Source organism: Zonotrichia leucophrys, chromosome 15 (assembly GCF_028769735.1).
Source record: "Zonotrichia leucophrys gambelii isolate GWCS_2022_RI chromosome 15, RI_Zleu_2.0, whole genome shotgun sequence".
In the NCBI taxonomy this organism is placed as follows: Eukaryota; Metazoa; Chordata; class Aves; order Passeriformes; family Passerellidae; genus Zonotrichia; species Zonotrichia leucophrys.
This window is the reverse complement of record NC_088185.1, coordinates 9,785,883-9,812,394: the sequence shown is the minus strand read 5'-3', so window position 1 is coordinate 9,812,394 and position 26,512 is coordinate 9,785,883. Positions and strand designations below refer to the sequence as shown.

The following is a 26,512-nucleotide window of genomic DNA, read 5'->3' as shown; positions in this document are numbered from 1 at the left end:
TGGGGGTTCTCCTTCCAGACCACCATTTCTGCATCCCCAGAACCGCTTCCCACTCCTGCCTGCATGCTCAGGGCACGGGCTGTGCCTCTCTGTGTGTGTGTGTGTGTGAGACCACAGCTGAAGGTGCTGACTGGAGGCAAGCAGCAGTGCCAGCAGCACAAATTTTTTCTGTGTGATTGTGGCTGCTGCTGTTAAAATCTAAAACGATGCTGTGGCATTCAGGCTTCTGCCCAGATGCTTCCTGGGAGCATCTGAATCCCATTTTTTGCAGGTGTATTTCTGGGTGCCCACACCCTGAGTGCCCCCCAGTTTAAAGTGACCTAGAAATGTGTGTGTTAGAGGACTTCATGCAGCACACCTGACAGGGGCAGGATCCCTGCTCTCCTGGAGACCCTCTGCCCTGGGAATTTTTCCTTTTTGTATGTGTCTGTGTTTTCACTCAGTGTAGTGCCAGCTCTTCTACTGCCTGCACTGAGCAGATAAAAGTGGGACCCAGTTAGGTTGGCTGGAGGGCAGAAATAATGAATGACTCATGTATCATACTCCAGACATACAATTTCATTGATAAATTGATATGTGTGATGAATATATTCATGTTCTTTTACTCCCTGTGCAAAGCTGCTGCACGTTGTGGCCTGCCTTGAGCAGCAGAGCCCAGAGCTCCTGTCCTCCCTGGAAATGTCACCCCTGGGCTGCTGGGGTGGCTTGAAGGGATTGCATGGCCAGGCCCCTTTGGGAGCCAATGGAAATATGGGCTGTGAGGGACTCCCTGAGCTCTGGGGAACACAGCTGATATCCCAAGGTCACTCCTCAATCCCATGGCAGCCTCCTGTGGGGCTGGGATTGTGTCTGCCTTCATTCCTTACTCACTTGGGTTTGCTGAATCTCTCTGCTTCAGTGACCAAGTGATGATAAAGATAAAATTCATTGTGGGTGGGGAAGATGGAAAGCTTTTTGGAGAGCTTCTCTTTTTTGGGTTTTCTGTGGAACATGCTCTGTAATCCCCATTATTCACACACATCTCCCTTTCCCAGTGGAGAGGGAAGATCCCAACACACCAACCTGGGCACTCCAGGAGGTGTTGGTGTGTCCCTGCTTCTGAGGCTGTGTGGTGGGGCAGAACTGACCCTGAGTTTGCCACAGAAATATTTCATGGGGATGAGCTTTCCCTTTGATAATCTTCCATTCCCACCTCTTCATGTTGCAAAATGGAAATCCGGGGGGGGGGGAAATAAAAGTTTAAACCCATTGCACAGAACCAGGGTGCCAGTGCTTGTGTTGGAGCACTTTTTATCACAGTGCCTAGATGATGTCTGTGGGAGAGGTGCTGGATGCTCCTCTGGCAAAGGGAGAGCATCTTCCTGCTTCCCTGTCCAATATTTATGGGAAGGGCAAGGTCAGCCATGGAGCCAACACAGGGAGAAAGACCTGAACATGCCTGGAATTTGTAGTGCAAACCCAGAAATTCAGGCTTTATTCATCTCTCTGTGTTAATTTACTCTTTCAGTGGCAGCTGGAACAGATTTTTCTGTGTGAATGGGTGCCCAAGGTCCCACAGGGGTTGAAAACAAGCAAACCAGCAAGCTCTGATGGTTCCCTACATGCTGGCTGCTTCCCATTGCTGGGAACATCTTCCTGCACAGAAAGGTTGTGCAGCTGGGAGCATCAGGTGGCCTGTATTGCAGAGAATCAAAAATGGCAGTTCTGGCCCCAAATTCAGTTCTATGGGGTGATATTGGGGTGTTAAAGCTTCCTTTCATGGGATTGGCGGAAATCCACCCCCAACACTGAGACCAGGGCAGTGTTTGTAGAAGAAAAGCACCAAGTCTGGGGCTGTTCACTCCACAGCTGTTCCTCCTGGTGCAGTCCAGGTTCTAGGGCACTCAGGTCCTTGCTCTTCTCCCCATAGATCAGGATATTGTAGATGGAGGTAAGGCTGGCATTCCTAAAGGTAATCCCAAATTCAGGTTGGATCTCTTTCCAAAAACAAGCTGAAGCAGTTCAGGGAGTGCAGAGGTCACAGAGGAACTTGTGTTAGACAGCTGAGCACTCCAGGTGACCCAGTGGTTTAGAGAGCGATTCCCTTGCCCTGGCACTCTGCAAAGGCATCATGTGAATATGAGAGAAACTGGACAGATCTCCAGAGAATACAGCCAAATGAACTCTCCACAAAGAAACAGGCTGTGGATATCCTCTTTAGAGTCTTGCAGTAGTGCTTTAATATTGCTCAGATTAAAGAAAATCATGAAAATCAGCAAATGTGAGTAAGAAAGATGAAGGAGCTTAACTTAGGTCATAATTCAATCAGCAATTTTAGTAGTCATTTTTTCCTGGACCACTTTTCTCTTTAATCAGTTTTGTGTGGTTACAGTAACCATCACTCACCTGGAGCAGTGGTGGAAAATACCCTGCATATTTCTGCTGTTGGAATAAAAGTTGCCATCTGAAATGGAGACCAGGCACTTACATCTCCATATTATTTCTCAGATTATCAGTGATCCATAAATTAAAAGTTACAACCAGGAATCTCTTGAAGCTCAGCAAGCTGTTGTTTGAAAAGGAGGGCAGAGGTTCTGCATGTTGATGAGGCTACACCTCTCAGTGTTTTCAAGGGAAAGCTTTTTTTGAATCTCTTCAGAGATGCATTGATCTGCACTTGTGGGTGTCTTTCAAGCTTGACCCCTTAGCTCCCCCCTTCCTCGTGCATCTCCTCAACAGCTGCTTTTGCAGTTTTCAAAGGCAATGATCAAGTAGTTAAAACTTCATAGAATCCCAGAGTGGGGTGGGTTGGAAAGGATCTTGAAGCCCATCTCATTCCACCCCTGCTTGGGCAGGGACACCTTCCACCATCCCAGGCTGCTCCCAGCCCTGTCCAGCCTGAGCTTGGGCACTGCCAGGGATCCAGGGGCAGCCACAGCTGCTCTGGGCACCCTCATGGAGAAGGATTCCTCCCTCACATCTGTGACATCTCATTCCACAGAAGGATCAGGCAGTGAGGGCTCTATCAAAGGCCTTGGTGTTCTCTTTGAAATCCAAATGCCAGCAGAAGAATGATGTGATCCCTTGTGGGCCTGCAGAGCCAGGTGTCTGTGTCCATGGGAGCAGCATTCCCTGGATGTGGCCAGGAAAATGGCACCTTCCCATGGAGCTGTTCCCTCTTCTGCTGGAGCTTTGGTGTTTTATTCCAGAGGGTTGAGTTTCTCCCAATGGACTCATTGGCTGCTTCCTTTGTAGACCTTTCCTCTAAAAGTTTGGACTTGTTCTTTCTCATCTCCTCTGCTGTGAGAAGCAGCTGGCAGTGTTTTGCTCAGAGCTCTGCTTCCTCCAGCACAGAGGAGCTTGGAAATTCAGTTATCTACAGGTGAAAACTCCTCTCTTTTAGGAGAGGGTTCAGTATCTTGGATAAACAGTGTAGGAAAGGGAACTCTAAACAGCTGCTGGTTTGGAGGAGAAGTTGTGAGCTCAACTTCCTTATGTAAAGCTGAAATCTTGGAGGGGTGAAAGAAAGTTTGGATTTGATGGCAAATGAACTGCCTGTGGGAGTAGGTTGGAAAAGACATCTCTGTTCTCAGTTTTGTGTATGCCAAAGATGCAGAGAGATAAGAAACTGAGAAAATGTCATACCTTAACGAAAGCTGTTCTGGTTTATTCAGGTTTTTGGTTCTCCTGATGACCTGATTGACTGTTGGGTGCTGCAGGGTGGGCTCCAGGAAACTTTCTGGTGTGAAGGATCCTGACATTTCCTGGTTATATGGAGAACAAATTTTGTAGTTATCACCTTTTGCCTCATCATAATCTGAGGGTTTTTTTGTGGGCTTCTTCTTGAGGGGCAGCTCCAATCTCTGCTTGCTGTGACCTGGGACAGGACCCAGGAAATGGCTGGAATTGTGTCAGAGGAGATTGAGGTTGGAGATCAGAAAAGGTTCTTCCCCCAGAGGGTGCTGGGAATGGGCACAGGCCTGAGGCTGCCAGAGCTCCAGGAGCACTTGGATAATGCTTCCAGGCATGCCCAGGGTGGGATTGTTGGGGTGTCTGTGCAGGGCCAGGGCTTGGACTCCATGATCCTTGTGGGGCCCTTCCCACTCAGGATATTCCAAATAGTGCATGGAGTTCCAAGAGTCCTTGTCTAAGAGCACCAGAAAGGTGATTAATGGAACATCTCCAAATTTTCTTGTTAAAATGGTTGCTGGAGCTGTTCACTCATTAGGGGTTTAATCTTTAAAACCATAATCCTGGATTCATTCATAGTCTGAAGGACTTCTCTGGCACTGACCTGGGCATGTTCAGTCACTAATGTTCATTTCCTCCACATTTCTGCCACCCCTGAGATCACCATGTGCAGACTTTGTCTTTGAAGACTGTCCTGAGGAGTGTTGGGCTTGACTGGAGGTTGTGGTGATAAATGAAGTCTTTATCATGAGTTTGCTGAACAGAGACACGAAATCCATGAGATGTCCACCAAGTCTGCTGCTCTCCTCTCCCATCTTTAGGATGAGACACTGCTTTTGTTTTCTTCTGACTTTTTAATGTCTCATCTTCTGTTGTGACTGGAAGGCTTTATCAGCTAGGCTTGTAATTAGCAATTGCATCCTATTGTTAGGGATAAATATCCTAGATTTCATGGGAAATCTTTCCAAGATGGAATTCTTGTCACGATAAAGCTGAGCAAAATTGGAAATGGGGTGCAGAGGAGCAGGGGAAAAAAAAGCAAGGATAAAAGTTAATGAGTTTTGCTGTAAATAAAACAAGTGCACATTCTACATCTCATTAGAGATCAGACCAAAGGAGACTGGCAGAGTTGCTGGAGGATCCTTAGATCCATTTTTTTCTTAGGCTCTTGCTGTTTGCTTTGTTCTGCCAAGGTCTGGGAACGGAGTGTGCCGTGCAGAACATCCCATTGCTCACAAAAGGGCTGGGCCCCAAAAATAGCACATCCAGGAAGATCTGGTGCAGCTGGTGGCTCCCAGATCTCCATTTCTCTTCAAGTGCCTGACCAAGGCTGTTCTCTCAGCTGGATGTCACTGAACATGGCAATGGCATGGGTGAAGTGTTGGTGGGCTGCCTGTCTTACCTGGCACCTGTCCTTATCATTAACTTGGATTCTCAGAGACATTTTCCTTACCTGGAAGCTTCTGGCAGAGATCTTATTCTTGCTGAACTTGACTGAAATGTGCAGGTTCCTGTGAGTTCTTCCCAACTTCTTCCAAGTGTAGCTGTCCTTGGTACTCTTGGAAAAACCAAGAGCTTTTTGAGCTGTAGCAGAACACAGGGCTGGCTCACAGAGTGTTTGTGTTTTTGTGGTCATTCCCTCAATCCCACATGCTCCTGGTGGCTGCCTTGGATCTGGTTGTGTCTCAAGCATGTACAAGGCTGCTCTGTTGCACCAGGGGCTGAGGTTTATTTAATCCAGCCTGCTTCACAATGACACTTTGAAATTCCTTGCAGGAAGGAATTGGTTTGTCCATCACTACTGGTGGGTGCTCAGCCTCCCTGATCACCCCAAGTGTGACAGGGCTGTGCTCAGGCTGGTTCTTTGGTTCCTCTGCAGTCTTTGGGAGGCTCTTCTTGAGCTCCTCTTCACCCTCCTCCCAAGTCTTGGGGGTCATTTGAACTGAGACAGGTGGCACTTGCCCTCTGCCTTGGGTGACCTCAGTCAGGGTGTTCATCTCTTGATTTTGGAGCTCTGACTTGGCTTCCAGCAAGTGCACTGGGATGGCAGCTCCCTAAAGCAGCTGCTCTCCTTTTGAACCTGAACCTTCCCATCTCTACATCTGAACTCCAAAAATCTCCACAGAACTGCCTTCAAATGACAGCAGTGCCATGCAGGGGCCAGGTTTTTTTGCTGCTGTGGAGGAATCCATCAGGAAGGCTGCAGGAGGGACTCCTGGTTCATAAAGCTTCAGTGATCACCTTCAAAGGCCTGAGCTCTTCACACTTAAGTGGCAAAGCAAAGGTCCCCTTGCACAGATTCAGGGGCTGCAGCTCCACACATGTACCAAGTTTTTGATTCTCAGATTGTATAAATGATCAGATCTTCATAAGTTCCTGAGACTGTCTTTAAAAAAATAAAAACCAGTCTTGGACACTTTTCTTCTTTTCAAATGGAAGCATCACCATTTGCATTTTCTTCTCAACATTTTTGGCACAGCCTGTTGGTGGTTTTTTTTTCCTTCCTTTCACATGGATACACTTGGGCATGGAAATGAATGTGGAACTTGTGAGTTTGTTTCAGCTGAGCAGGGTTTAAAATCTGCTTAGACCATCTGATCAATCTTGTTAAGAGCACACAGTTCCAGAACAGCGTTCCCTTGTTAGAAAACTTTCAATTCTGGGAAGGAATGAGCTCAGTCTGCCATCATCTTGAATTTTAAGGGGAAGTTTTGAAGGAGGCTCCTCGTAGCAGAAAATAGATGTTGAGGGGTTGAATTGGCATGGGGTGACTTGAGGAGGAAGGAAAAAATGGGGGTTTGAGGGGGTTCTGGCTGCTTCTTGGGAATCCATGGATCTGAATAAGGTGAATTAGTTGAATCTGAATAAGGATCTGAGTCCTGCATCTGAATAAGGTGTCTGAAGAGTGTTGTCCATTAGCCACCTTTGTTTCCAGATCTCCTTCAGCATGTCCTGGAGTGATAATGATGCCTCAGGTTTTAGCTTTTATATTTTTCAGATTCTGTTCTGCTTTAGTGTCTAAGTCTAGGTTTCATATTAGGGGATGGTGAGTTCTCTTCACAGAACAGGGAGACAGAACAATTCCTTCTGTAGCTGGGGACCAGGGGCTGCAGATCCAGATCTCAGGCCCAAGAGCATAAACAGTGGGGACTGAAGAGAGAAAACAAGAAGGATGGGACTGCATGGGCTAAAGCTTTAATTGGACAATTAACTCAAACATGCAAATGGACCAGAATATATAAAAGTGAGGGATCTCCTGAGCCATCATCCATTGTGTGGCCATTTTGGGTTGTGCTGCCCAAGGTAGATCTGTTGAGGCCTCTTAATAAATCCCTACTTTATTCTTTAGCTCCATCCAGTCTCTATTCTTTAGCTCCATCTAGTCTCTATTCTTTAGCTCCATCCAGTCTCCATTCTTTAGCTCCATCTAGTCTCTATTCTTTAGCTCCATCTAGTCTCTATAACTCCATTTAATCTCTATTCTTTAGCTCCATCTAGTCTCTGTAACTCCATCTAGTCTCTATTCTTTAGCTCCATCTAGTCTCCATTCTTTAGCTCCATCTAGTCTCTGTTCTGTAGCTCCATCTAGTCTCTATTCTTTAGCTCCATCTAGTCTCTATAACTCCATCTAGTCTCTATTCTTTAGCTCCATGTAGTCTCTGCTCTGAAGGCAGCCTTCAGAGGGCATCAATAAGTAACCACTCCCTTCCTTTATTTGTAATATGGCATTTTCAGCCTAATTTTCAGACATAAAAGTCTCAGGAACTGATGGGGGCTAAAAGTTAGGACAGAGAAACTTTGTGGCTTTGTGAAACCAAACAGCAGCACCTCCAAAAGCCATGGATTGCTGAGAGCAGAGCAGGGCCTGGCTGCAGTGAGCTGGTGTGGGAAGCAAGGCCCTGGAGCAGTGGGTGCCCTGTTCCCCCCCAGGTTACAAGACAGATCCATGAGCATGAGCAGGAGAACGAGCTGCGGGAACAGATGTCAGGATATAAGCGGATGCGGCGCCAGCACCAGAAGCAGCTGATCGCCCTGGAGAACAAGTTGAAGGCCGAGATGGACGAGCACCGCCTCAAGCTGCAGAAGGAGGTGGAGACACACGCCAACAACTCGTCCATTGAGCTGGAGAAGCTGGCCAAGAAGCAAGTGGCTGTGATGGAGAAGGAGGTGAGTGCTGGGAGGGTCTGAGGGGCAGGAGAGCCCGGGTTTGCTGCTCAAACCCGTGGTCTGAGGTGCAGAATGAGAGGACAAAGTGTTAAACTGCCCCAAGGGAAATTTAAGTTGGATGTTAGGAAAAAGTTTTTTACACAAAGCACTGGAATGGTCTGCCTGGGGAGGTGGTGGAGTCACTATCCCTGGATGTGGTACTCAGTGCCATGGTTTATTAATTGAGATGTTAGGGCTGGGTGGAACTGAATCACCTCAAAGGTCTCTTCCAACCTGGTGATTCTGTGACCTTGTGCTCTCTCAAGCAGCCTCACGTCACCTTCCTGGCTGATGGGCGCTCTGTTGGCATCCACCAGTGCCACAGCTGCATAAAAGGGGCTGTGGGGACCTTGGTGGGAGCTTTGCCTCAGCTGAGGGGGTGACAAAGCTGTCACTCAGTCTAAAAATCAGCACATTAATAAAATGGTGTGGTTGTGCTCTCTGGGGTGGCTTTGGTGGGGAGGTGAGAAGCACAAGGAAGCCCTCAGAGCTATGTGAGCATTCTCTCTGTGAGCAGCTGTCCTGTGGCTGAGTGCTCATGGCTTTGCCTAGCACAGTCACCAAAATGACTGACCAAAAATCAAAAACCACAGCAATAATTTGTGCTGGATTCTGCACCTGCTCACTCACCTTTTTTTCTTTTTTTTTTTTTTTTTTCTTTTTTCCTCTCTCTGTACATTGCAGGCAAAGGCAGCTGCAGCAGATGAAAAGAGATTCCAGCAACAGATTTTGGCTCAGCAAAAGAAAGACCTGGCGACCTTTTTAGAAAGTCAGAAGAAACAATACAAGCTTTGCAAGGAAAAGATTAAAGAGGCAAGGAACTCTCAGGGCTGAAGGGGTGTGGAATGAACACAAACCACTCTTTTGTTTTGATAAACCTGGGCCAGCCCAGGGGTTTAAGGGATACTGTCAGGCTTGGAAGCAAATTTTGGATTCTCAGCAAGTAAATTTTCAGGAGCTGGGAGCATCTGGCAGCATTTCCAGAACAATTTGTGAGGGTGGCTACAGGTGTTTCACAATTTGCTGTAGAGCAGAATCTTTGAAACCAAGGGTGATGAGGGAAAATGGGACTTCACAGAGAGTTCTTCTTCCCCTTTCTTTCTCCTCATCTGTTTTTTTCTTTCAAGTAATCAGAGCAGCCATTCAGTGTCCCCAGACTAAAAGCCCTGTGATCAGTTACATGAATTAGGAAGAGAAATAACTTCTAATGTACCAAAATGCATTATTTAAGTTGTATCTTCACCATATTGCAAAAATAATTGGCTGTTTAAGGTAAAGGTGAGAAAATTATTATCAAGGAGCTCTGTGGCCACTTTTCCTCCTACTCTTGGTGTGGGTGCTGGTACAGCTGTAGGGGCACAGGGCTGAGCATGGCCAGGTGACAGGTTCTGGTTCTGTTGGTTTGTGGTGGGATTTTGGTGTCCTTTCATGGCCTGAGTGGCAGAGGAGGAGCCAGCAAGGTCCCCCATGTCCTGTGTCACTGTGATGCTGAGGAAAGCCTTGTGTTCACCCTGCAGGAAATGAATGAGGACCACAGCACACCCAAGAAAGAGAAGCAAGAAAGGATATCCAAACACAAAGAGAACCTGCAGCACACACAGGCTGAAGAGGAGGCCCAGCTTCTCAGCCAGCAGAGACTCTACTACGACAAAAACTGCCGATCCTTCAAGAGAAAAACGATGATCAAGAGGCACGAGATGGAGCAGCAGAACATTCGGGAAGTATGGCACTCCTCACTTCTCTCACAGCCTGCTTTACCTGCTTTAGCTTTGTGTATTGGCTGGTTAGGTCTTCATGTTTCTAGTTGCTAAATAGAATTGAGAAAAATGTAACAAAATACGTTTTGGGAAATGGTTTTCCCTGCAGCTGTGGCTGCTTTGATCAGATGAGGGATGGCAGACAGAAGCACCCTGTGGGCCCCTCCTCTGGGCCTGATGCCTCATCCCAGCTCCTGAGTGTTGGGTTTGGGGGTCCTGCCCCAGTTTGGGCTGTGGGGAGAGCTGTGGGATGGGGATATGGGCTCTCAAGGGGCAGCTTTTCACACCCTGCTTCCCCTCGTTGGTTTTTGCCCCTTGCCTCAAGGCTGCCTGTGGTCAAACACCACTTTGGAGAAAGAGCTTCCACATGGAGATGTTCCTGTGGCCGTCACTGTAGTATCTGAGTTATCCATTTTTGGATTAAGACTGTCAGAGGAGAGGGTGTTTTAGTGAAAACTGAGTGAGGAGTGGTCAAAAATTTCCCATTGTGTTTGGCCTGCTATCCTCAGGCTTTCCAGTATCATTTGTGCTTGTTCAGAGCTTTGCTGCCCTTGGGTCCAGATGTGCCTGGGGCTGCTCAGCTGCTTTGCTGAGATCCAGATATCTCAACCCAGGCACCTCAAAACTATTGATTGCAGAAATTCAGATTTGAGCCCCCATGTCCCAGCATGTCAGCTCTGTGGCAGGGATGAGAACAGAGTTCAGTGACCTAGCATGGCATTTAACAGGAACACACCTCTGACCTCCTGCATTTAAGCTCTTATGAGAGACTTAATTTTCAGAATGATCTGAGTTTTTATTCCCTGAAAATTACATCCCTACTGGTTCAAATGTGCCAGTACTAACTACTTGGATCACCTGAAGTAAATAACACTTTCAAGATGTGTTTTCCATATTTTAAGTAACCACAGATGTTGTTTTTGTGCAAATGGGAAAGTGTTTGAAGGAAGTGGAATGACTGTGTGTGTTTATGCTGTGTGAACTGAAATCAGGTTGGAACAGGCTTGGTAGAGGCTGGCTGAGCTGCCCTGGGATGAAGGCACATGTGCCACAGCTCCCTGCCTGGTCTGTGCCCCACCTGCCTTTGGGAAGTCATTTTGGCACACCAGTAGCTGTAAATTTTAATTTTGCCTATCGGGGTCGAGTTTTGCTTAAATGTGAACACATACTACATTTGAGACACAAATGACACAGATGTGTGCAGGAATCAGGGAGGGAACTGGTGTCTTTCCCTTCTGGGCTTGTGGCTTGGGGGTGGTTATCCCAGACTGTGCAGGAGCTCTTGGTGAGCACTGCAAAACCAGTCTTGTTTTAAAAATGAGCTGCACCTTGTGCCAAATCCCACCTGGACAATTCACCTTCTCACCTGAGGAGGTGTTAGAGGCACTGACCTCTGCCTTGGCCACTCCAGTGCAGGTGATGGAGGGGGGAGCTCGTTCCCAGTACCCACCAGGGAATTTAAACCAGACAAGAGCCCCAGTTCCATCGCCCTGAGCACCTGGGATGTGTTCAGTGAAAGCTGCTGCGAGTTCCTGCAGGCACCCAGGGCTTGTGTGGGGTCCTGGTGCCACCTGCTGGGGACTCCCGGGGCCATCCCAGAGCAGGGGAGGGAGGGAGGGAGGGATGGATGGATGGATGGATGGATGGATGGATGGATGGATGGATGGATGGATGGATGGATGGATGGATGGATGGAAACTCAGCGGTCGCTCCTAGCATGCATGGATGCATGGTCACTCAGTGGTCACTCCTAGCCTGGATGGATAAATGGATGGGTGGTCATTCCTGGGATGGATGGATGGATGGATGGTCACTCCTAGCATGGATGGATTGATGGTCACTCAGTGGTCACTCCTAGTATGGATGGATGGTCACTCCTAGCACCCCCATGGCGCTGCTGGGTTTGTTTCCCTGTGACACGCCAGTCCCTGCAGCTGGCAGCGCAGTGGGCAGGAGCTGCAGCAGGGCTGCCCGCTCAGCTCTGTGTGTGTGTGTGTGTGTGTGTGTGCAGGAGCTGAACAAGAAGCGGACGCAGAAGGAGATGGAGCACGCCATGCTGATCCGGCACGACGAGTCCACGCGGGAGCTGGAGTACCGGCAGCTGCACACGCTGCAGAAGCTGCGCATGGACCTGATCCGCCTGCAGCACCAGACTGAGCTCGAGAACCAGCTGGAGTACAACAAGCGGCGCGAGCGGGAGCTGCACAGGAAGCACTTCATGGAGCTCCGGCAGCAACCAAAGAACCTGAAGGTGCTGCCGGCTTCCCTTGCTCCTCCTCCAGCCTCTGTCCTGGGCTGTGGGACCGCTGCTCTCCACACCCTGTGCTCTCCCTTGCATCCCCTCCCTTTGCACAGAGCAGCTCTGGATAATGGATCTTATGGGCTGGGATAGGCCAGGGCTCACAGAGGGTTTTTACAGTGCTGTGCTAATTGAGGCTGTTGTAAAATAGTCCAGTCCTAAGCAAAGTGTTAGAGAATTTGTTTCTGACAAGCTGTGTGTTGTTCAGACCCTCACTCGTGTCAGCTTAGAATGATGAGGAGAGGAGGTTTGTGATGCTTTCAGAGTCCAGAGAGAACACAGAACACTCTGAGTGTGTGCTGAGCTCTGTGCTTGCAGACCTCTGAGCTGCTCTCTGTGGCAGAGACATGTTCTTCCTCCCAGTGTCACAGAATCACAGAATATCCTGAGTGGGAAGGGCCCCGCAGGGATCATGGAGTCCAAATTCCAATCCTGGACAGACAGCCCAGCAATCCCACCCTGTGCATCCCTGAGAGCATTTTCCAAATGCCCCTGGAGCTCTGGCAGCCTCAGGGCTGTGCCCATTCCCTGGGGAGCCTGGGCAGTGCCAGCACCCTCTGGGGGAAGAGCCTTGCCCTGATACCCAGCCTCAAGCTCCCTTACACAGCTCCAGCTGTTCCCTGGGGTCACTGGTCACCAGAGAGAAGCACACTGCTGTCACTCTGTCACACCCTTGCGGGTTCCCAGGGCTGCAGCCTCCACATAATGCAAGGTTGAGCTGGGAAGGACATGGAAGGGGAATGATGCTGTGAAAAAGCAGATATGTTTTGGGAGGCAGGTGATGGGCTGGGTGATGTGCAGGAAGTGGGAAGTGCCCTGGGCTGAGGGGGTGCTGTTCCTGGCCAGGCTGCAGCAGGGTCTGAGCTGCTGCTGCTGCTGGTTAGTCCCTGTGGGAAGCATGCACAGGGGAGCTGTGGTTCCCACCACCCCACCCACGTGGACATACCACAGCCTCTCCATTCCCAAAGCCCTTCGTGCTCTTCACGTCGTTCCTTCCTTGGCAGGCTATGGAAATGCAGATCAAAAAGCAGTTCCAGGACACATGCAAAGTGCAAACTAAGCAGTACAAAGCACTGAAGAATCACCAGCTGGAAGTAACTCCAAAGAGTGAGCACAAGACAATTCTGAAGAGCCTGAAGGACGAGCAGACACGGAAGCTCGCCATCCTGGCCGAGCAGTACGAGCAGAGCATCAATGAGATGATGGCCTCGCAGGCGGTACGTGCAGGGGGCTCTGGGGGCTGGCAGCACCCTGGGGGGACTGCTCCAGCCACTGAATTGGCAAAACTGTTTAAACAACACATCAGCTGCCACTTTCCCTCTTGGAATGAGTGTCCTGTGGAACACATGTCCTTCCTCTGCTCCCCTGGCGTGCTGGGGATTAGGATTGGATTTTCTGAGGCTCTGCCTCAGTGTGAGCAGAGCAGCTGCTGCTCATGAAGCCTTTTCTGCTTTCTCCCTCTGCCACCAACACCAGTGGCTTTGGGAAGAAAGAGTTGTGTGTGACTCGTGTGGGAGCAGAGGAATTCCCAGCAGGGTTTGTTTGAGCCTTGTTTTGCCCGTGCTCTCACAGCTCCGGCTGGACGAGGCCCAGGAAGCAGAATGCCAAGCCCTGAGACTGCAACTCCAGCAGGAGATGGAGCTGCTCAACGCCTACCAGAGCAAAATAAAGATGCAGACAGAAGCACAGCATGAAAGGGAACTCCAGAAGCTGGAGCAACGGGTGTCGCTGCGCAGGGCACACCTGGAACAGAAGGTACCTCCAGAGGGGGGTTTGGGACAAGGGAAGGGTGGAGCTGTGCTGGGGGCTGCTGACTCTGCTCATGTCAGAAGGGATTTTGGGGATACAGGGGACATGGATCTGTGCTTGTTGATTTTGGGGACATGGAGCAGGGTGGAGCTGTGCTAGGGGCTGCTGGCTGTGCTCCTTGCAGAGGGGATTTTGGGGATACAGGGGACATGGATCTGTGCTGGGGGCTGCTGACTGTGCCCCTTGCAGATCGAGGAGGAGCTCGCCGCCCTGCAGAGGATATCTGTGGGAGAGGATCGTCTGTGGACAGGCAGAGCTGAGCGGATTGGGCGTTTGACATGGAGATGCCTTGCGGGGGTTTGGGAATTTGGTCACATTAGAGTATCCCAAGGAGGACTATAGATGAGGTTAAATTTCTTTGCCATTTAAAAACAAAACAAAACAAAAAAACAAAACAAAAACCACAGAAAGCAAACCAAGTAAGGATAAAACTTGCAAACCCAACATTCCCCATGTTGACGGGCGTGCTCTCTCTCTTTCTGTCTCTCTTACTGACATCGTGTCGGACCAGTGCCTGTATATTCTTATCCATCAGGGGCCCCTTTCCCCCGTCACGTCCCGGTGCAGGACAGCTCCTGGCAGTCTTTTCCATAGTATGTCACAGTATTGATGTCTCTGTGCAATGATTAAAAATGTTTCAGTGAAAACTTTGGAGACAATTTTAATGGAGAAAAAAAAATATATATAAAAAAAAAAGCCACCAAGTGGATGTATGTTGCTTCTAAGCAATCACTCATTTTACCACCAATCAATGAAAGTACAAGCAAAAAAATATTAATAATTAAAAGATATCTACGATCCCAGGGGGAGAGAGACTGAATCCGCAGCCTTACCTTAACTAGCTGCTGCATAATTTTATTTTATTTTTATTTTTTTGGTATTTATTCATCAGGAATAATTAAATAATAAAAAAAAAGTTTTATTAAAGATTGAAAAAAAAATTTGATACATTTTACAGAAAAAAAAACTTAATCGTGCTGTACATATCAGTGGTGACATATTATTACTTTTTTGGGGGTGGGGAGGGGAGGGTGACGACGTGGTGATTTTTAGGAGAACCATGCCAGGGGCAGCAGGGACAAGCCCTGGCCCCTGGGCATATTCTTGATTGTATCATAAATCATTTTCTGCTGTCGCAGAGAATGTGAATACACTTAAATGAGCCCACAGGATCCCAGTAGCACAAATTGGGCTTTGTCAAATCGTGTATTTTGTGTATAGAAGGAATTTAAGGAGAGCTTTTACTTATTTTCATATTGTATTTTAACTGTTTCTCTGATCAAAAATTTTTTTACTTCTTTCCCCCCCTCCCTTCCTGCTCCAGCCACCCCCCACTCTCCAGTTCTGTTCTGGAGCTCAACACTGTCTGTTAGATCATCCCAGCCCTTTTCAGTTTTTCTTTTATTTGTTTTTTTTTGGGGGGTTTTTTTTTGTTCCTCCCCCAAGTCCACCCCCAACCCCATGATCTTGGTCATAAATATTGCATTATTCACACTTTCAAACTGTGTATTTTCTTACAATAAAAAGAGAAAAAAAAAAGGCTTTACTTCTTTTGCATGCACTTTAAAAAAAAAACCAACAAAAAAAAGGACAAAAAAACCAACAAAACAACAAAAACATTTTTCAGGTTCCAGGGAAGAGCATGAATAACTGTCAGAGCTTTTAATTATATTTGTAAATAAAAGTGTTCATCACAATGCCTGGCTGTGTCATTGTGGGAGGGGTGGCTCGTGGCCCAGCAGAGGTGCAGGGTGGGGATGGGGAGGGGACACATTCCACAGCTGTCCCGTTCCACAGCTGTCCCTCAGCCTGGGCAGGGCTTGGTTTCCTGGCACTGGAGGCTTTTAGGGTAATGGATTTTTTATTTTTTTATGTCCTCTGAGCAGTCCAAGGATGGATGAGCCTTGTGAGCCCTGCTCCAACATAACTCTGGTGGGCCTTGGGCTGGAGGAGCTGGGGCTGTTTACCTGGAAAACCACTGATCCTCTGGAAATGTTTTAATTGCTGGGCTGATAAAACTGCCCTGGGGTTTTATTTTCACAGGGTGCTGCTGATTCCTGTTTGTCAGACCATGTCACTGCAGAGCTTTGATACAGCAGCTTGAAAAAAGGGGGGAAGGCTCCTGATTCTGTGAAGCTGAATTGCACTAGCTTCACCTTTTTTACCTTTTTGCAGCCACCAGGCTCTACCAAATGCTCACTGCTGCTCTGGACACTCAGGAGAGACCCCCAGGCCTCACTGGAGCAGCAGGAAGCACCTGGGACCTGCAGCTGGGCTGGGAAGTGGCTTCAGGTCAGGGAAGCTGGTGGTGCCCAGACTGATTGTTGGGGTGTCAGATGTGCTGTGGTAATGTGGGGGCTCCTGTGGAGGGCTCCCCATGGGTCTGGGAGTGAGTGGAGATCCCCTGGGAAGGAACTGAAGGCTGGGAATGTTTTTGAGATGGAAAGACACGATGGCTTTGAGCTGTGTCCCTCCAGGAATGGGGAGCCCTGGCACAGGGTCCAGCCTCATCCCAGGAACACAACAGCACCCACTGCTCCCTGAGCACTGCCCTCATCCCCCCAAGAAGACAACCAAGCACACCAAGTACCTTGGAAGTTTTTAATTGCACTGTGAGCACAGGGCAGGGCACCACAGGACTGAACAGAACAAAGTGGTCTCAGCTTTGGGTGGCAGCAGAGAACAGAAGGAAACGCTCTAGGCCAGCTCCTGCCTCCCCTCGAGCTGCACCTTCACTACTGTAGTGGTGATGTGGAGGCACTGGCCAAATGTAGGAGAGGGAGAAAGAAAAAAAAAGAAAAAAGGGAGAAGTTTCCCTTGGACTGCCCTGTCCTCTCTTGGGAAAGGGAGTCTCCACAGCCAGCACCTGCCCCAGAGTGGTTGTGCACCCACACCCCTGCCACCTCAAGCCATGCCAGGACAGCAGAGACCCCCTGAACTGACACTAATTCACAAAGGCTACTGTTTCCCTTAAGCAGGTCAGTTTGGAGCCAGGGGCAGCTCTCTAGCTAGGATACCACGAGCATCAGCACAGGGACAGAGCAGGGACAGTGACAGTGACATTGTCAGAGCAGGACACTTGGCTGCAACTCATTAACAGAACACAACTGGAGCGCCGTGCCCAGCCCCACCGCGGGCCCTGGCCCTACTTCCCCGAGAGCTGCTCGTAGAGCTTGGGCACGTAATCGTCCCACTCGGCCTGGTAGCAGGTGCCCGCCACGGGCGCCCCCAGCCCGTACTTGCTGCGGAACGCGGCCACCTTGAACTTGCCGCGCTTGTCCCCGGAGCGGTTGGAGAGCACGGGCTCGCTGCAGGCCAGCTGCTGCGGCTGCTCGTACACCAGCCACACGTAGCGGTGCAGCCCTGCGGAGGGACGGACAGACCCCATCAAAACCCTGCAGCACAGCTGGCTCGGGCTCGCTGGTCAGGCACAAGGTTTTATTATCGTTCCTTTCTTTCCTTGCTAGCTTTGTGAGGAAATCCTTTCTTCTGTTCTTCTAGTACAGTTTAAATATATCATTTTCTTTTTTAATATAATATATATAATAATATCTTTTCTCCTGAGAGGCCTCATAAATCTGTTGCAAACATCAATTATCTGCTGCTGTGGAACGCAACAGGTGCATCTGTGATTGGGCTCATGTAGTTGTTTTTAATTAATGGCCAATCATAGTCCAGCTGTCTCAGACTCTGTGGTCAGTCAAAAGATTTTATTATCATTCCTTTCTATTCCTTGCTAGCTTTCTGATGAAATCCTTTCTTCTATTCTTTTAGTATAGTTTTAATATATCATTTTCTTTTCTTATAATATATATCGTAAGATAATAAATCAGTCTTCTGAACCATGGAGTCAGATCCTCATCTCTTCCCTCATCCTGGGACCCCCGCGAACACCACCACACCCCAGGTGAGCCCACAGCTGCCCAGGGAAGGCGCACTAAGGCTGGATCCCTGCTTTGTGCAGCCCCCAGCAATCCTGCATGGATTGTTCCTGCAGGGCTCTCCCCACCCTGCTGCACTGGGTGTGATCCACACAGCACCCGGGAGCTGCTGCAGGTACCGACCTGTTCCCTTGGGAGGCCCGGAGCCAACGTAATCCGACATGACGGTCCCGCTGCCCACGTTGTTGCCCTTCATGTTGGTCACCAGGAAGTGATGCCACTCCCTGAAAGCACAAGGCACAGAACAATCTGGCAGAGCCACAGATAAGAGCAATCTTTGTCACTCCAGCTGCGGTTTCTCCATGAGGCTGTCAGCATGGAGTAAACAAAGAGCTGCCACTCCTTGTTTACCAAACCCAAAAAACACCAGTCCCAGAGCAGGCACCACTGTGTTGGGATGCACAGCCTGCCAAAACCAGCCCCATGTGGCTGCAGGAAACCCACACCTGACCTCTGAGAGTGAGGATTCTACACACTGCTGAGGCTCACTTGAGAAAGGTGAGCTGGTCCCAGATTTAATAGTCTGCTGCCAGCAAAGACCTAATTCCAACTCACATATGTGCTAAATTAGAGCAAGCAGTAAATGCTGTGCTGCTCCAGCTACAACAGACTTTGAGCATCCTTGATAAGAGCAGCTGCTCCTCCCCATGCTGTCCCTGGCTCAAGGAGAGATGCAAGGACACGATTTCTATGACAAGGCACGGCCCCACAGCTGCACTTTAGGCAGAGCACAGCCCCACCTCCTCCTTAAGCCTCTGCTCAGCCCAAGAGAGACGCTCCTTTTTCCCCACGCAGGACACGGAGCTGTGCATCCCCACTACCTGAACTTCGGGTCCTTCCGACTGGGCGCATCAGGGTCCGTGAGAACCAGGGTGTAAAGCTTCTGGGGATCGCAGCCGTCCCACTCGATGCTGGTGGGGCGATGCTGGACCTGCAGGGGTGACCGCGTTAGCGCCGGCCGCGCTGCCAGCGCCAGCCACCTGCCCTGCACACGGGGCCAGCACGGCCTGCGCTGGCAGCGGCACCCGAGGGCTCAAAGGCCATTCGTGCCAGCTCGCCCTGGCTGTGAGAGCGACGGGCCTTCTACTGCGGCACGGCCGCCCCCACAGCAAGGCCGCCCCCACAGCTCAGCCCCTCTCTGTGCCCCGCACCCGGGGAAGCTCCGGCCGCAGCTGCCGGAGCCGCAGCGCAGGAGGCCCGGCCGCATCCCGCCATTTTGCCGCGCCAACCCCCGCGCGCAGGGCCGGTTTGCTCACCTGAGTGGGCGTGAGCACCTTGCCCAGCTCGTCGATCTCCACGGAGCCATACTTGACCCTGAGCGGGTGCGCTGGCTTCTGCTCCACCTCGGAGAGGCTCAGCGGCCCGTCCCACTTAGCCAGGTCCACCGGCATGGCGACGTTTGTGGCTGCGACGGCAGCGGCTCCGAGCGGCCCGAGCCCCTTGGCGGAGGCACCGCCCCACTCCGCTCCCATTGGTGGAGACGCCGCTATGCTCCCCTCCCATTGGTGGAGACGCACCGCCGGCCTCTCCCGCCCCCACTCCATGGCGCCCCCAGGCGGAGCCAAGGGGGACCTGCCGAGCTCCTGTTACCTGGGCCAGCGCTGTCCTCCCTACCGCTAATTAGGTTAATTAATAATTAATGTACCAGGGCCCAGTGGGGCAACCTTGTGGGTCTCAGCGTTCTGTTTCACGCACGCCTTTGTGCTTCCAAGCTGCCATGTGTAAGGTGTCCTGGAGAAACCCGAGCATAGTTGCGTGGTTACGGTCCTCGCTGCGGGGTTACACAGAGGCACAACCATTTATCTCTGCTCTTCTCGCTCCGCGGTTTGTGCGGTGTCTCTGAGTGGGTGGATTAGAGCAGCTCTCTGGACGTGCGGGTCGTTTACCGCTCAGAGAACACTGCTTAGGGAACCCCGCTCAGCACACACCGCGCTCTCCGGTTCAAGCACTCCCGGGCCGTGGGCGGCACCGGGGGCAGCGCCAGCGCCGCTCTGCTGGGGCCGCCCCACATGGCTGAGGAGGGGGGGGGGTGAGGTGACCCCAACATGGCGGGCGACTCCACGTTGGGGGGGAGGGAAGGGGGTCTCAAGATGGCGGCCGCCCGAAGCGGGGGCTGTGAGGCGGCGGGACCCGCTGCATGGACGAACCCCGTCACGGGCCCCTCACGGGCCTGGCGGGCGGGTCCCCCCGGCCGGGCACGCCCGCCCTCCCTTCCCAGGCCTGTCCCCGGGGCGGCGGCCGGGCAGCACCGCCTCCGCGGGGCTCCGGCAGCGGCGCACAGCCATGCAGCGCCTCGGCGGGATGCCGCCGGCGCGGCTCGTCCTCGCCCTTTGCTTCTGGAGGCTGGTGCCGCGCCGGGAGGCCGCAGGTAGCGCGGGCTGAGGGGAGGGGAGCAGGAAGCTGTGTCCCTTTTCCTGATCCTGCTGTGCGCTGGGTGTTTTTAGTCACCTCAGAGGTCCCTCAGCAGTCCCATAACAAGCACCCCAGAGGGCTGACACAGATCAGGTATCCAGGTCTTTGCTGCAGAAGGCGGCTTTGCCCATTCCCTCAATCCCTGACGCCGTCCCCTTTCTCTTGCAGGAACAGATGAAGTGGTTTTTGGACAGGTGGGAGGAAACATCCTCCTCTTGTGCCGCAACGTGTCCAAGGAAGCCACCGAGGTGGTCTGGTTCCAAGGGGATCCGCAATCCTTCCCACCTCTCTTCTCCTCGAGGGTCTCCTTCCCCCCCGATGTCCGCTTCTCCCTGGTGGACAACAGCTCCCTGAGCATCTCCGAGCTGCGTGTGCAGGACGAGGGCAACTACACCTGCAGGGAAGTGCTGAACAAGACAGACCACGAGCACAGGGTGCAGCTCCTGGTGGCCAGTAAGTCATCCCACAGCTGGGCTTCCTCCCCTCGGCCTTCCACGTCCCCAAATTCATCTGGCACTGGTGGAAAAATAATATTTAGAAAGTGCAGACGGCTTTACGGTGCAGAATCTTTCTCACATCTGCTCACAAGCACCAAAATGTGTGTCCAAATGGTCTGTCATAGATCTAGCATGTGGAGGGGAAATGCCAGCTCTGAAGTCCTTGCTGTGTTTCTTCTTCATTGCTGGTGATAAATGAGTTTTTGGGCACATCTTCCATTCTCTGTAGCTATTCCATTGGGACCTTTTGCCTCTGAGTCTGGCTGACTTGAGTCTCCATAAACCTTGGGGTAGGGGCTGCTGCTTGCTGTCTGCTTTCCCTTGTTAGCATAGATGTGCTGTGCCATTCCTCATTGCCATCCTTTTAGTGGGAGAACTCTTCCCAGCAGAGGAGTTTTACATTGATGGAAGCACGAAATTCCTCAGGTTTATGTGGGATCAGTGTCCTGGGAGCGTACCTGTTATCAGCACAGGGCAGTTCTTTCAGCCCCTCAGTGTCTTCTTGTGCTCTCTCCCTTTTCCATGTCTTATTTCATCCATTCATTCCCTTAGAAACGTTCAGAGCACGGGTGGAAGTCAGGCTGGAAAGCACTCCAGCCAATTAATCATTCCTGCTTCTGCCAGGGAACCATGTTTTGCCCTGATGCCTCATGTATTCCATGGGAACAGCCCCCTCCAGATCTGGTGCTGCTCTTAGTACCCTCAGGATTGAGCGGAGGGAAAATCTGGTGCTTTTTGGTGCTCTGTACTGCCTTGGCCCTTTCTTTTCTTGCTGCTCTTGCCATGTGTGAGACCTATTTGCCTTCAGGGTGTTCCTTCCTTCTACCTGTGTGTAAACACTGCACCTGTTCTGTACAGATTAACCTCTTGAAAGTTTACAGGAATAAAAATTCTCTTCCTGCAGCAAGGAATGTGCAGATGGGGGTGTGGAAGGGTTGAACCCCAGACTGCTTCAGGGAATAGAGATGTAGGCACTGGGCTGAGGAGCTCCAAATCTAGAGCACTGGGGCAGAACATCTGGGAGCACTACATATTTATGTGGTGCCAAGTGTTGGTGCTGCACTCTGAACTTCATTAATTAGTCTGGAATTAATTGTATCACTAATGTCTGAGTACAACAAAGGTGATGTGGGCATGGCCTTTGACAGGTGAGGAGGAGATTTCTGGAGATGCTTTAGCTCAGCAGGAGAATCAGTAAAAGGTAGAAGTTTAACCTCTGACCTGTATCAGAGCCCCATTTTTTTACAACCCCTGTTGGTGGAACATCTTATCCTGGCCTGGAGCAAATTTTGGACTTGGCACTGCTGTGGAAGAGCCTCCCAGGATATGTAGAGGTTGTGTGTGGGAATAACCAGCTGACAGCCCATCCCATGGGTGGTACCAAAAAGTTCTCTTTTTGTTGGAAACTGCACTTTGACAACCCCACAAGCAGTAAACATTCTAGTGACAGGACAAAGGTGCAGCCCTGCCTTGGGCTGTGGTTCTGTGTTTGTTTTGGATGGGAAGCACCTGTGAAGGAGACGTGCAGTTCCACACCTCCAGGGATTCCTTGGCACATCTGTGTGTGTGGGTTGATGCAAGAGCTGTTGGCTCTCCTGGGGGTCAAACCACAACAGCTCCTTTTTGCTGGTGTTGTGTGAGGTTGGGAGGGTGGAGATTTTTATTTGGTTTGTTAATGTTGTGGGAGCAGATTTCTTTAGACAGAGTTGTGCTGGGAGAGCCTGGGAGTTCAGGATAGAAAGCTGAGGGCCTCAGGGGAGTGTTCTGAGCTCAGCACAGAAAGTGCAGCTCTGGCTGGACATCCTGGAGGGACTGTGCCCACCAGGACACCCTGGAGGGGCTGTGCCCCATTGATGTGGGGCAGTTTGTGCCCGTTCAGGCTGACAGGGTGCCCTGTTAACCACAGCCAGGGTTTGGGGTCAGTTTGATCCTCACCAGAGGTGGGACACAGGGAGTGTTGCAGAGAACTTTCTTGCCAGAGCTGGGTGGTTTCAAAGATCACCTGAGGTGTGTGTACAGTTCCTGCAGAGATCAGCCCCAGGAAGGTGTGTTCTTGCAGCTCACGTGAGGGTTTGCCATGATGTTTTTTTAATTAATTCAAGTAGTTTCAAAGTCCTCTGAATAAATGTTCCCCAGAATAAGCCTCAGACATCCCTCTGACACCTCTGGTGTGGGGCTTGTTTTGGTTGGATCTCTTGGTGGGGTCTTGTTCAGCTCTGCATTGGGCACAGTGTGTTAATGCTGCCTGGATCAGAGTCCAGAATCCCTGTGGCTGTTAAATCAGCACGTGTGTGTGTGGATCTGTGTGTGCAAGGAGCAGCTGGGAGAGAGCCAGAACTGTGCCTTGCTCTCAAGTGGTGACTCAGTGGTGGCTGTGCCATGAGCACCAGGGCAGTGAGATCCCATTCTCCTGCTGTGTTTATCTCATTTCCATTGGATAAAGCTGTGGCAATCATTTTTTCCCTCCCTCAAGGCTTGGCTGTGGGGACTGTCACAGCCCCTCCTGGTCCCTGTGGTTGTCACTTACAGCTGTGCACACCTGGGGCTGTGGGATGCAGGTCAGGGAGCAAGACTGGCAGGCAAACAGCAAAGATTTTTCAATAAGGATGATGACAAATGAATTCCAGCCCTGCAAGTGTTTCTGACCACGTGCTGTCCTTGCTGATAGATCCCCCACAGGCAGCCCCAAAGTGCTGGGCTGAGAGCTCCTCATCAGGGCAGATGCTGCAGCTGTTCTGCAGCTGGCCTGGAGGGTACCCCCACCCCACCCTGCACTGGAGAGAAGAGGGGCAGGACTTGGAGAACTCCAGCTGGGTCATCAGCTCCACCAGCTCCTCAGACACCCACGTGGAGACCCTCAACAGCTCCCACCTCGCCCACAGGAAAGTCTTCACGTGTGTGGGCAGCCACGTGGTGAAGCAGGAGCAGCCTGCCTGCACTGTGGAGATAAGTGAGTGCTTTTGCTGCCTCATTAACTGTAATGAAGCTGGTGAACAGGGGCAGGTGGGTACCCTGGGCATTCCCTGCTCTCCAGAGCACTGAGGAGGTTGGGGAAGGCAGGAGGTGGCATGGCAGGGCACAAGTGCAGCAGGAGGCACAGGTGTCCATCATGGCAGAGGTGTAGCTGAGCTGTATTTTGGGGCCATCTTCAGGGGCCAACAAATTTCATCCCAGCAGTGTTTTCACCTGTGGAAAGGTCCCACACACCTGTGTGACAGTGAGAGGTGGTTTGGGGGCTGTGGGCAGCTTGAGTTTGGTAAGGGTGGGTTTAAGGGTTGTGTGTGCCCTTCAGGCATCTGAGTGGCTGATGAAAATCCGGGCTGTGATTATCTTCCAAGGGTTGTCAAGGCTTCACAAGAGCTCTGCTGATCCCAAGGGAAATAATCCCTGGGCTGCTCTTCTCCTCTCTGCCACCTGCCTGCTGGCTGCCCTCAGACCATTTTTCCCTGGGGATGTGCAGACAGGTGTCAGAAGGGACTGAGCTCATGAAAGCTGCTCAGGTCACCCCTTGGGAGGCTCCTGAGTGAGCCAAATCCCAAACCCATAGTGCTCCACTCCCAGACTCCTGCCTGCTCCCTTCTCTGTTAATGATTATTAATCAGCCAGAAGCTTGATTGCTCGTTATGTTAATTGCCTCCATTCCCTCCTTGACTCCTGTTTTTGTTTCCTTTTGCCCTGGGGCTGTTCAGAACTCCCTTCCCTGGAGTCTGAGCCCCCTCAGACCTGCTTTGTGGGTGACAACGTGACCCTGACGTGCCGGGTGACCGAGAGCACGCCGGCAGCCCGGCTCAGCTGGCTCAGGGACATCTCCCAGCCCCAGCAGGAGATCCAGCCTGGGGGGAGGTTCCTCATTGCCCAGGAGGGCAACGTGTCCAGGCTCACCATCCAGAACTGCTCCCAGGCCACCGATGGGGGCTGCTACGTCTGCAAGGCCCAGAACCCCGTGGGGCTCAGGGAGCTCTTCGTGTGCCTCACGGTGAAACGTGAGTGGGGCTGTGCCAGGAGGGCCTGGGGGTGCTGCACACCTGGGAATTCCTCATCCAGCTCTGTCCCCTCTCTGCAGAGCCGGTGAACATCGTTGGGGTCGTGGGTGCTGTGGTGGTGCTGTCCCTCCTGACTGTTCTCACCGTCACCGGGGTTGTGTTGTACTACAATCCCCTCCTGTGCCTCAGAGGTAGGGCTTGGTTCCTCCTTCCTGGGGCTTTATTCCCAACCCACTTGTCCTCCCTGCATGCTGGAGTCAGTCAGGGTTGCCTGTGCCACGTCTGTGCCTCTGCATGGGGGTTGCCAGTGACCATCTGGGGAAAGCACAGGGTTGGCAGGGGTTGTCCAGTCAATAAAACCAGTGTCACTCCCAGTGCTGTGGTAATCACATATCTTCTGAACAGAGAGAGACATAATTCTCTCCCAGGATTTTTCTGGGAAGCTGTGAGAGAGCTCAGAGGAAACAATTCTTATCTTAATCTCTGCAGTGTTTGTGCACGTGTGGAATGTGTTATGGGGATTGTTTACCGAAGAGTGATTCCTTAATTGGACTTTGGTGATAGTGTTTTAATTCATTGACCAATTCATTGATCCATGTGTGTATATCAGACTGTTTGGCAAGGGTGATGGGTTTTATATATATTATAGTATAATATAGTATATTATAGCATAGTGTGGTAACAATAAAGCATTGATCAGCCTTCTGCAATCACAGAGTCAATGCTCATGATTCCCCATTCAGGGGCACACTGCTGCCATACAGAGGGGCAGTTTCTAATGTCGTCTCTCTTTTCTCTCCCGTTCAGGTGCTGCATTCAGGTGAGTTGACATTCCTCAGCCCAGCCCCTCATGGCATCACTGCTCAGCCTTCCTGTAGGGCAGAGAACAGGCTCTCCTCAGCCTTTCATCCAGCTTGCTCTGCTCTTCCCAGGAATGCAGACTCAGGGGATGTCCTAGTGCTGGTGGACTCTGAAGATGACGAGGAGGGGAAGGGGTCTGAGGAGGCCCTGGGCGGCTGCACCGAGCACGAGGCCGTGGCACTGGTCAGTGGGAGCAGGGCCCAGGCTGCTCAACTGAACCACCTCCCAGAAGGTGAGGAGCCCCTGCTCCCTGCTGAGCAGCTGCCAGGGAGGGAGGAATCCTTGCTGGCTGTTGTAGCTGAGATGCTGCTGCTCTGTGCCCTGTGTAGGTGATGATGATGAGCTCCACAGTGGGGTCTCTGCACAGGATGTGAGAGAAGAGACACGAGGCTCATAGCTCCTATCCCTCCTTGAGGAAGCACACGGAGCTCCAGCTGGAATCCAGCATCAAGCAGGCCCTCACTGTGTGTGGCTGAGCACAGGCTGTCAGTGTCCTGTCCCAAGACACTTCAGGCACCTCTCTCTCCACCTGCCACTTCCACAGTTTCACTCCATCATTCTCCAGCCATGTTTCTCCATTTCTTTTGTCTTCCATTTTCCTCTTTGTCTTGGGTGTCCCAAAAACAAGGTGGCACCCAGCACAGGCAGAGCATGGGAACACCCCCTCACTTCAGTGCCTGTGACGGACTCGAATTCCCGTGTGGGATTCTGGCTCAGTCCCAATGAGCAGCCTTGGGATGGAGAAAGTCACCACGGGGCCAGAGTGGTCCTGGGGCAAGGGAAGAAACGAGGGCTGTGTGGGCAGGACATGGCTGACACTGACTCTGGGGAGGCTGAATTGTTTGTATTATAAATATTTTTTCCTTCTTCCTTCTGCAGTGTTGCTCTGTGTCCAAGTCAGGAGTTAATATCTTCCTTGTTGAGTGTGGGTGCAGGGTAATGGGGACATGAGCACACATATGGGGGGACAAAGGGGACCTGACAGCTCACAGGGGATCTGATGGCCCATGCAGAAGGGAAGCACTCCTGGGACATGCAGAGAGAGGCAGGGTCTGTCCTGTGCATGAAATCGGGGGGT

The 26,512-nt window shown here is 51.2% G+C and overlaps 3 protein-coding genes across 5 annotated transcripts in view; 2 read left to right on the top strand and 1 right to left on the bottom strand.

Annotated features, from left to right (window-relative positions):
* TAOK3 (TAO kinase 3) overlaps positions 1-15,437 on the top strand; it is a 76,697-nt gene extending 61,260 nt beyond the window's left edge. For both annotated transcript variants that reach the window (XM_064726952.1, XM_064726953.1), the window contains 7 exons: positions 7,600-7,836; positions 8,560-8,688; positions 9,393-9,596; positions 11,644-11,883; positions 12,936-13,148; positions 13,504-13,686; positions 13,930-15,437. In XM_064726952.1, coding sequence (XP_064583022.1) covers positions 7,600-7,836; positions 8,560-8,688; positions 9,393-9,596; positions 11,644-11,883; positions 12,936-13,148; positions 13,504-13,686; positions 13,930-14,082 — 1,359 coding nt within the window. In that variant the 3' untranslated portion in view covers positions 14,083-15,437. The remainder of the gene's footprint in view (positions 1-7,599; positions 7,837-8,559; positions 8,689-9,392; positions 9,597-11,643; positions 11,884-12,935; positions 13,149-13,503; positions 13,687-13,929) is intronic.
* An 890-nt stretch (positions 15,438-16,327) lies between these two features.
* Positions 16,328-19,140, bottom strand: PEBP1 (phosphatidylethanolamine binding protein 1). The gene is made up of 4 exons (XM_064726956.1): positions 18,938-19,140; positions 18,503-18,612; positions 17,805-17,905; positions 16,328-17,103 (listed from the first exon to the last, which is right to left on the bottom strand). Exons 1-4 carry the CDS (start codon positions 19,070-19,072, stop codon positions 16,886-16,888), a joined length of 564 nt encoding a protein of 187 aa, XP_064583026.1. The 5' UTR covers positions 19,073-19,140; the 3' UTR covers positions 16,328-16,885.
* A 736-nt stretch (positions 19,141-19,876) lies between these two features.
* On the top strand, positions 19,877-26,439 carry VSIG10 (V-set and immunoglobulin domain containing 10). 2 transcript variants are annotated; one of them, XM_064726955.1, is made up of 8 exons: positions 19,878-20,049; positions 20,262-20,546; positions 23,259-23,540; positions 24,280-24,573; positions 24,654-24,764; positions 25,381-25,393; positions 25,506-25,666; positions 25,764-26,439. In XM_064726955.1, the coding sequence occupies exons 1-8, from the start codon at positions 19,965-19,967 to the stop codon at positions 25,829-25,831; spliced, it is 1,299 nt and encodes a 432-aa protein (XP_064583025.1). In that variant the 5' UTR covers positions 19,878-19,964; the 3' UTR covers positions 25,832-26,439. The 2 variants fall into 2 exon arrangements, with proteins under 2 accessions (XP_064583024.1, XP_064583025.1); XM_064726954.1 differs by lacking the exon at positions 25,381-25,393 and having other exon boundaries at positions 19,877-20,049; positions 25,487-25,666.
* Positions 26,440-26,512: the final 73 nt, after the last annotated feature.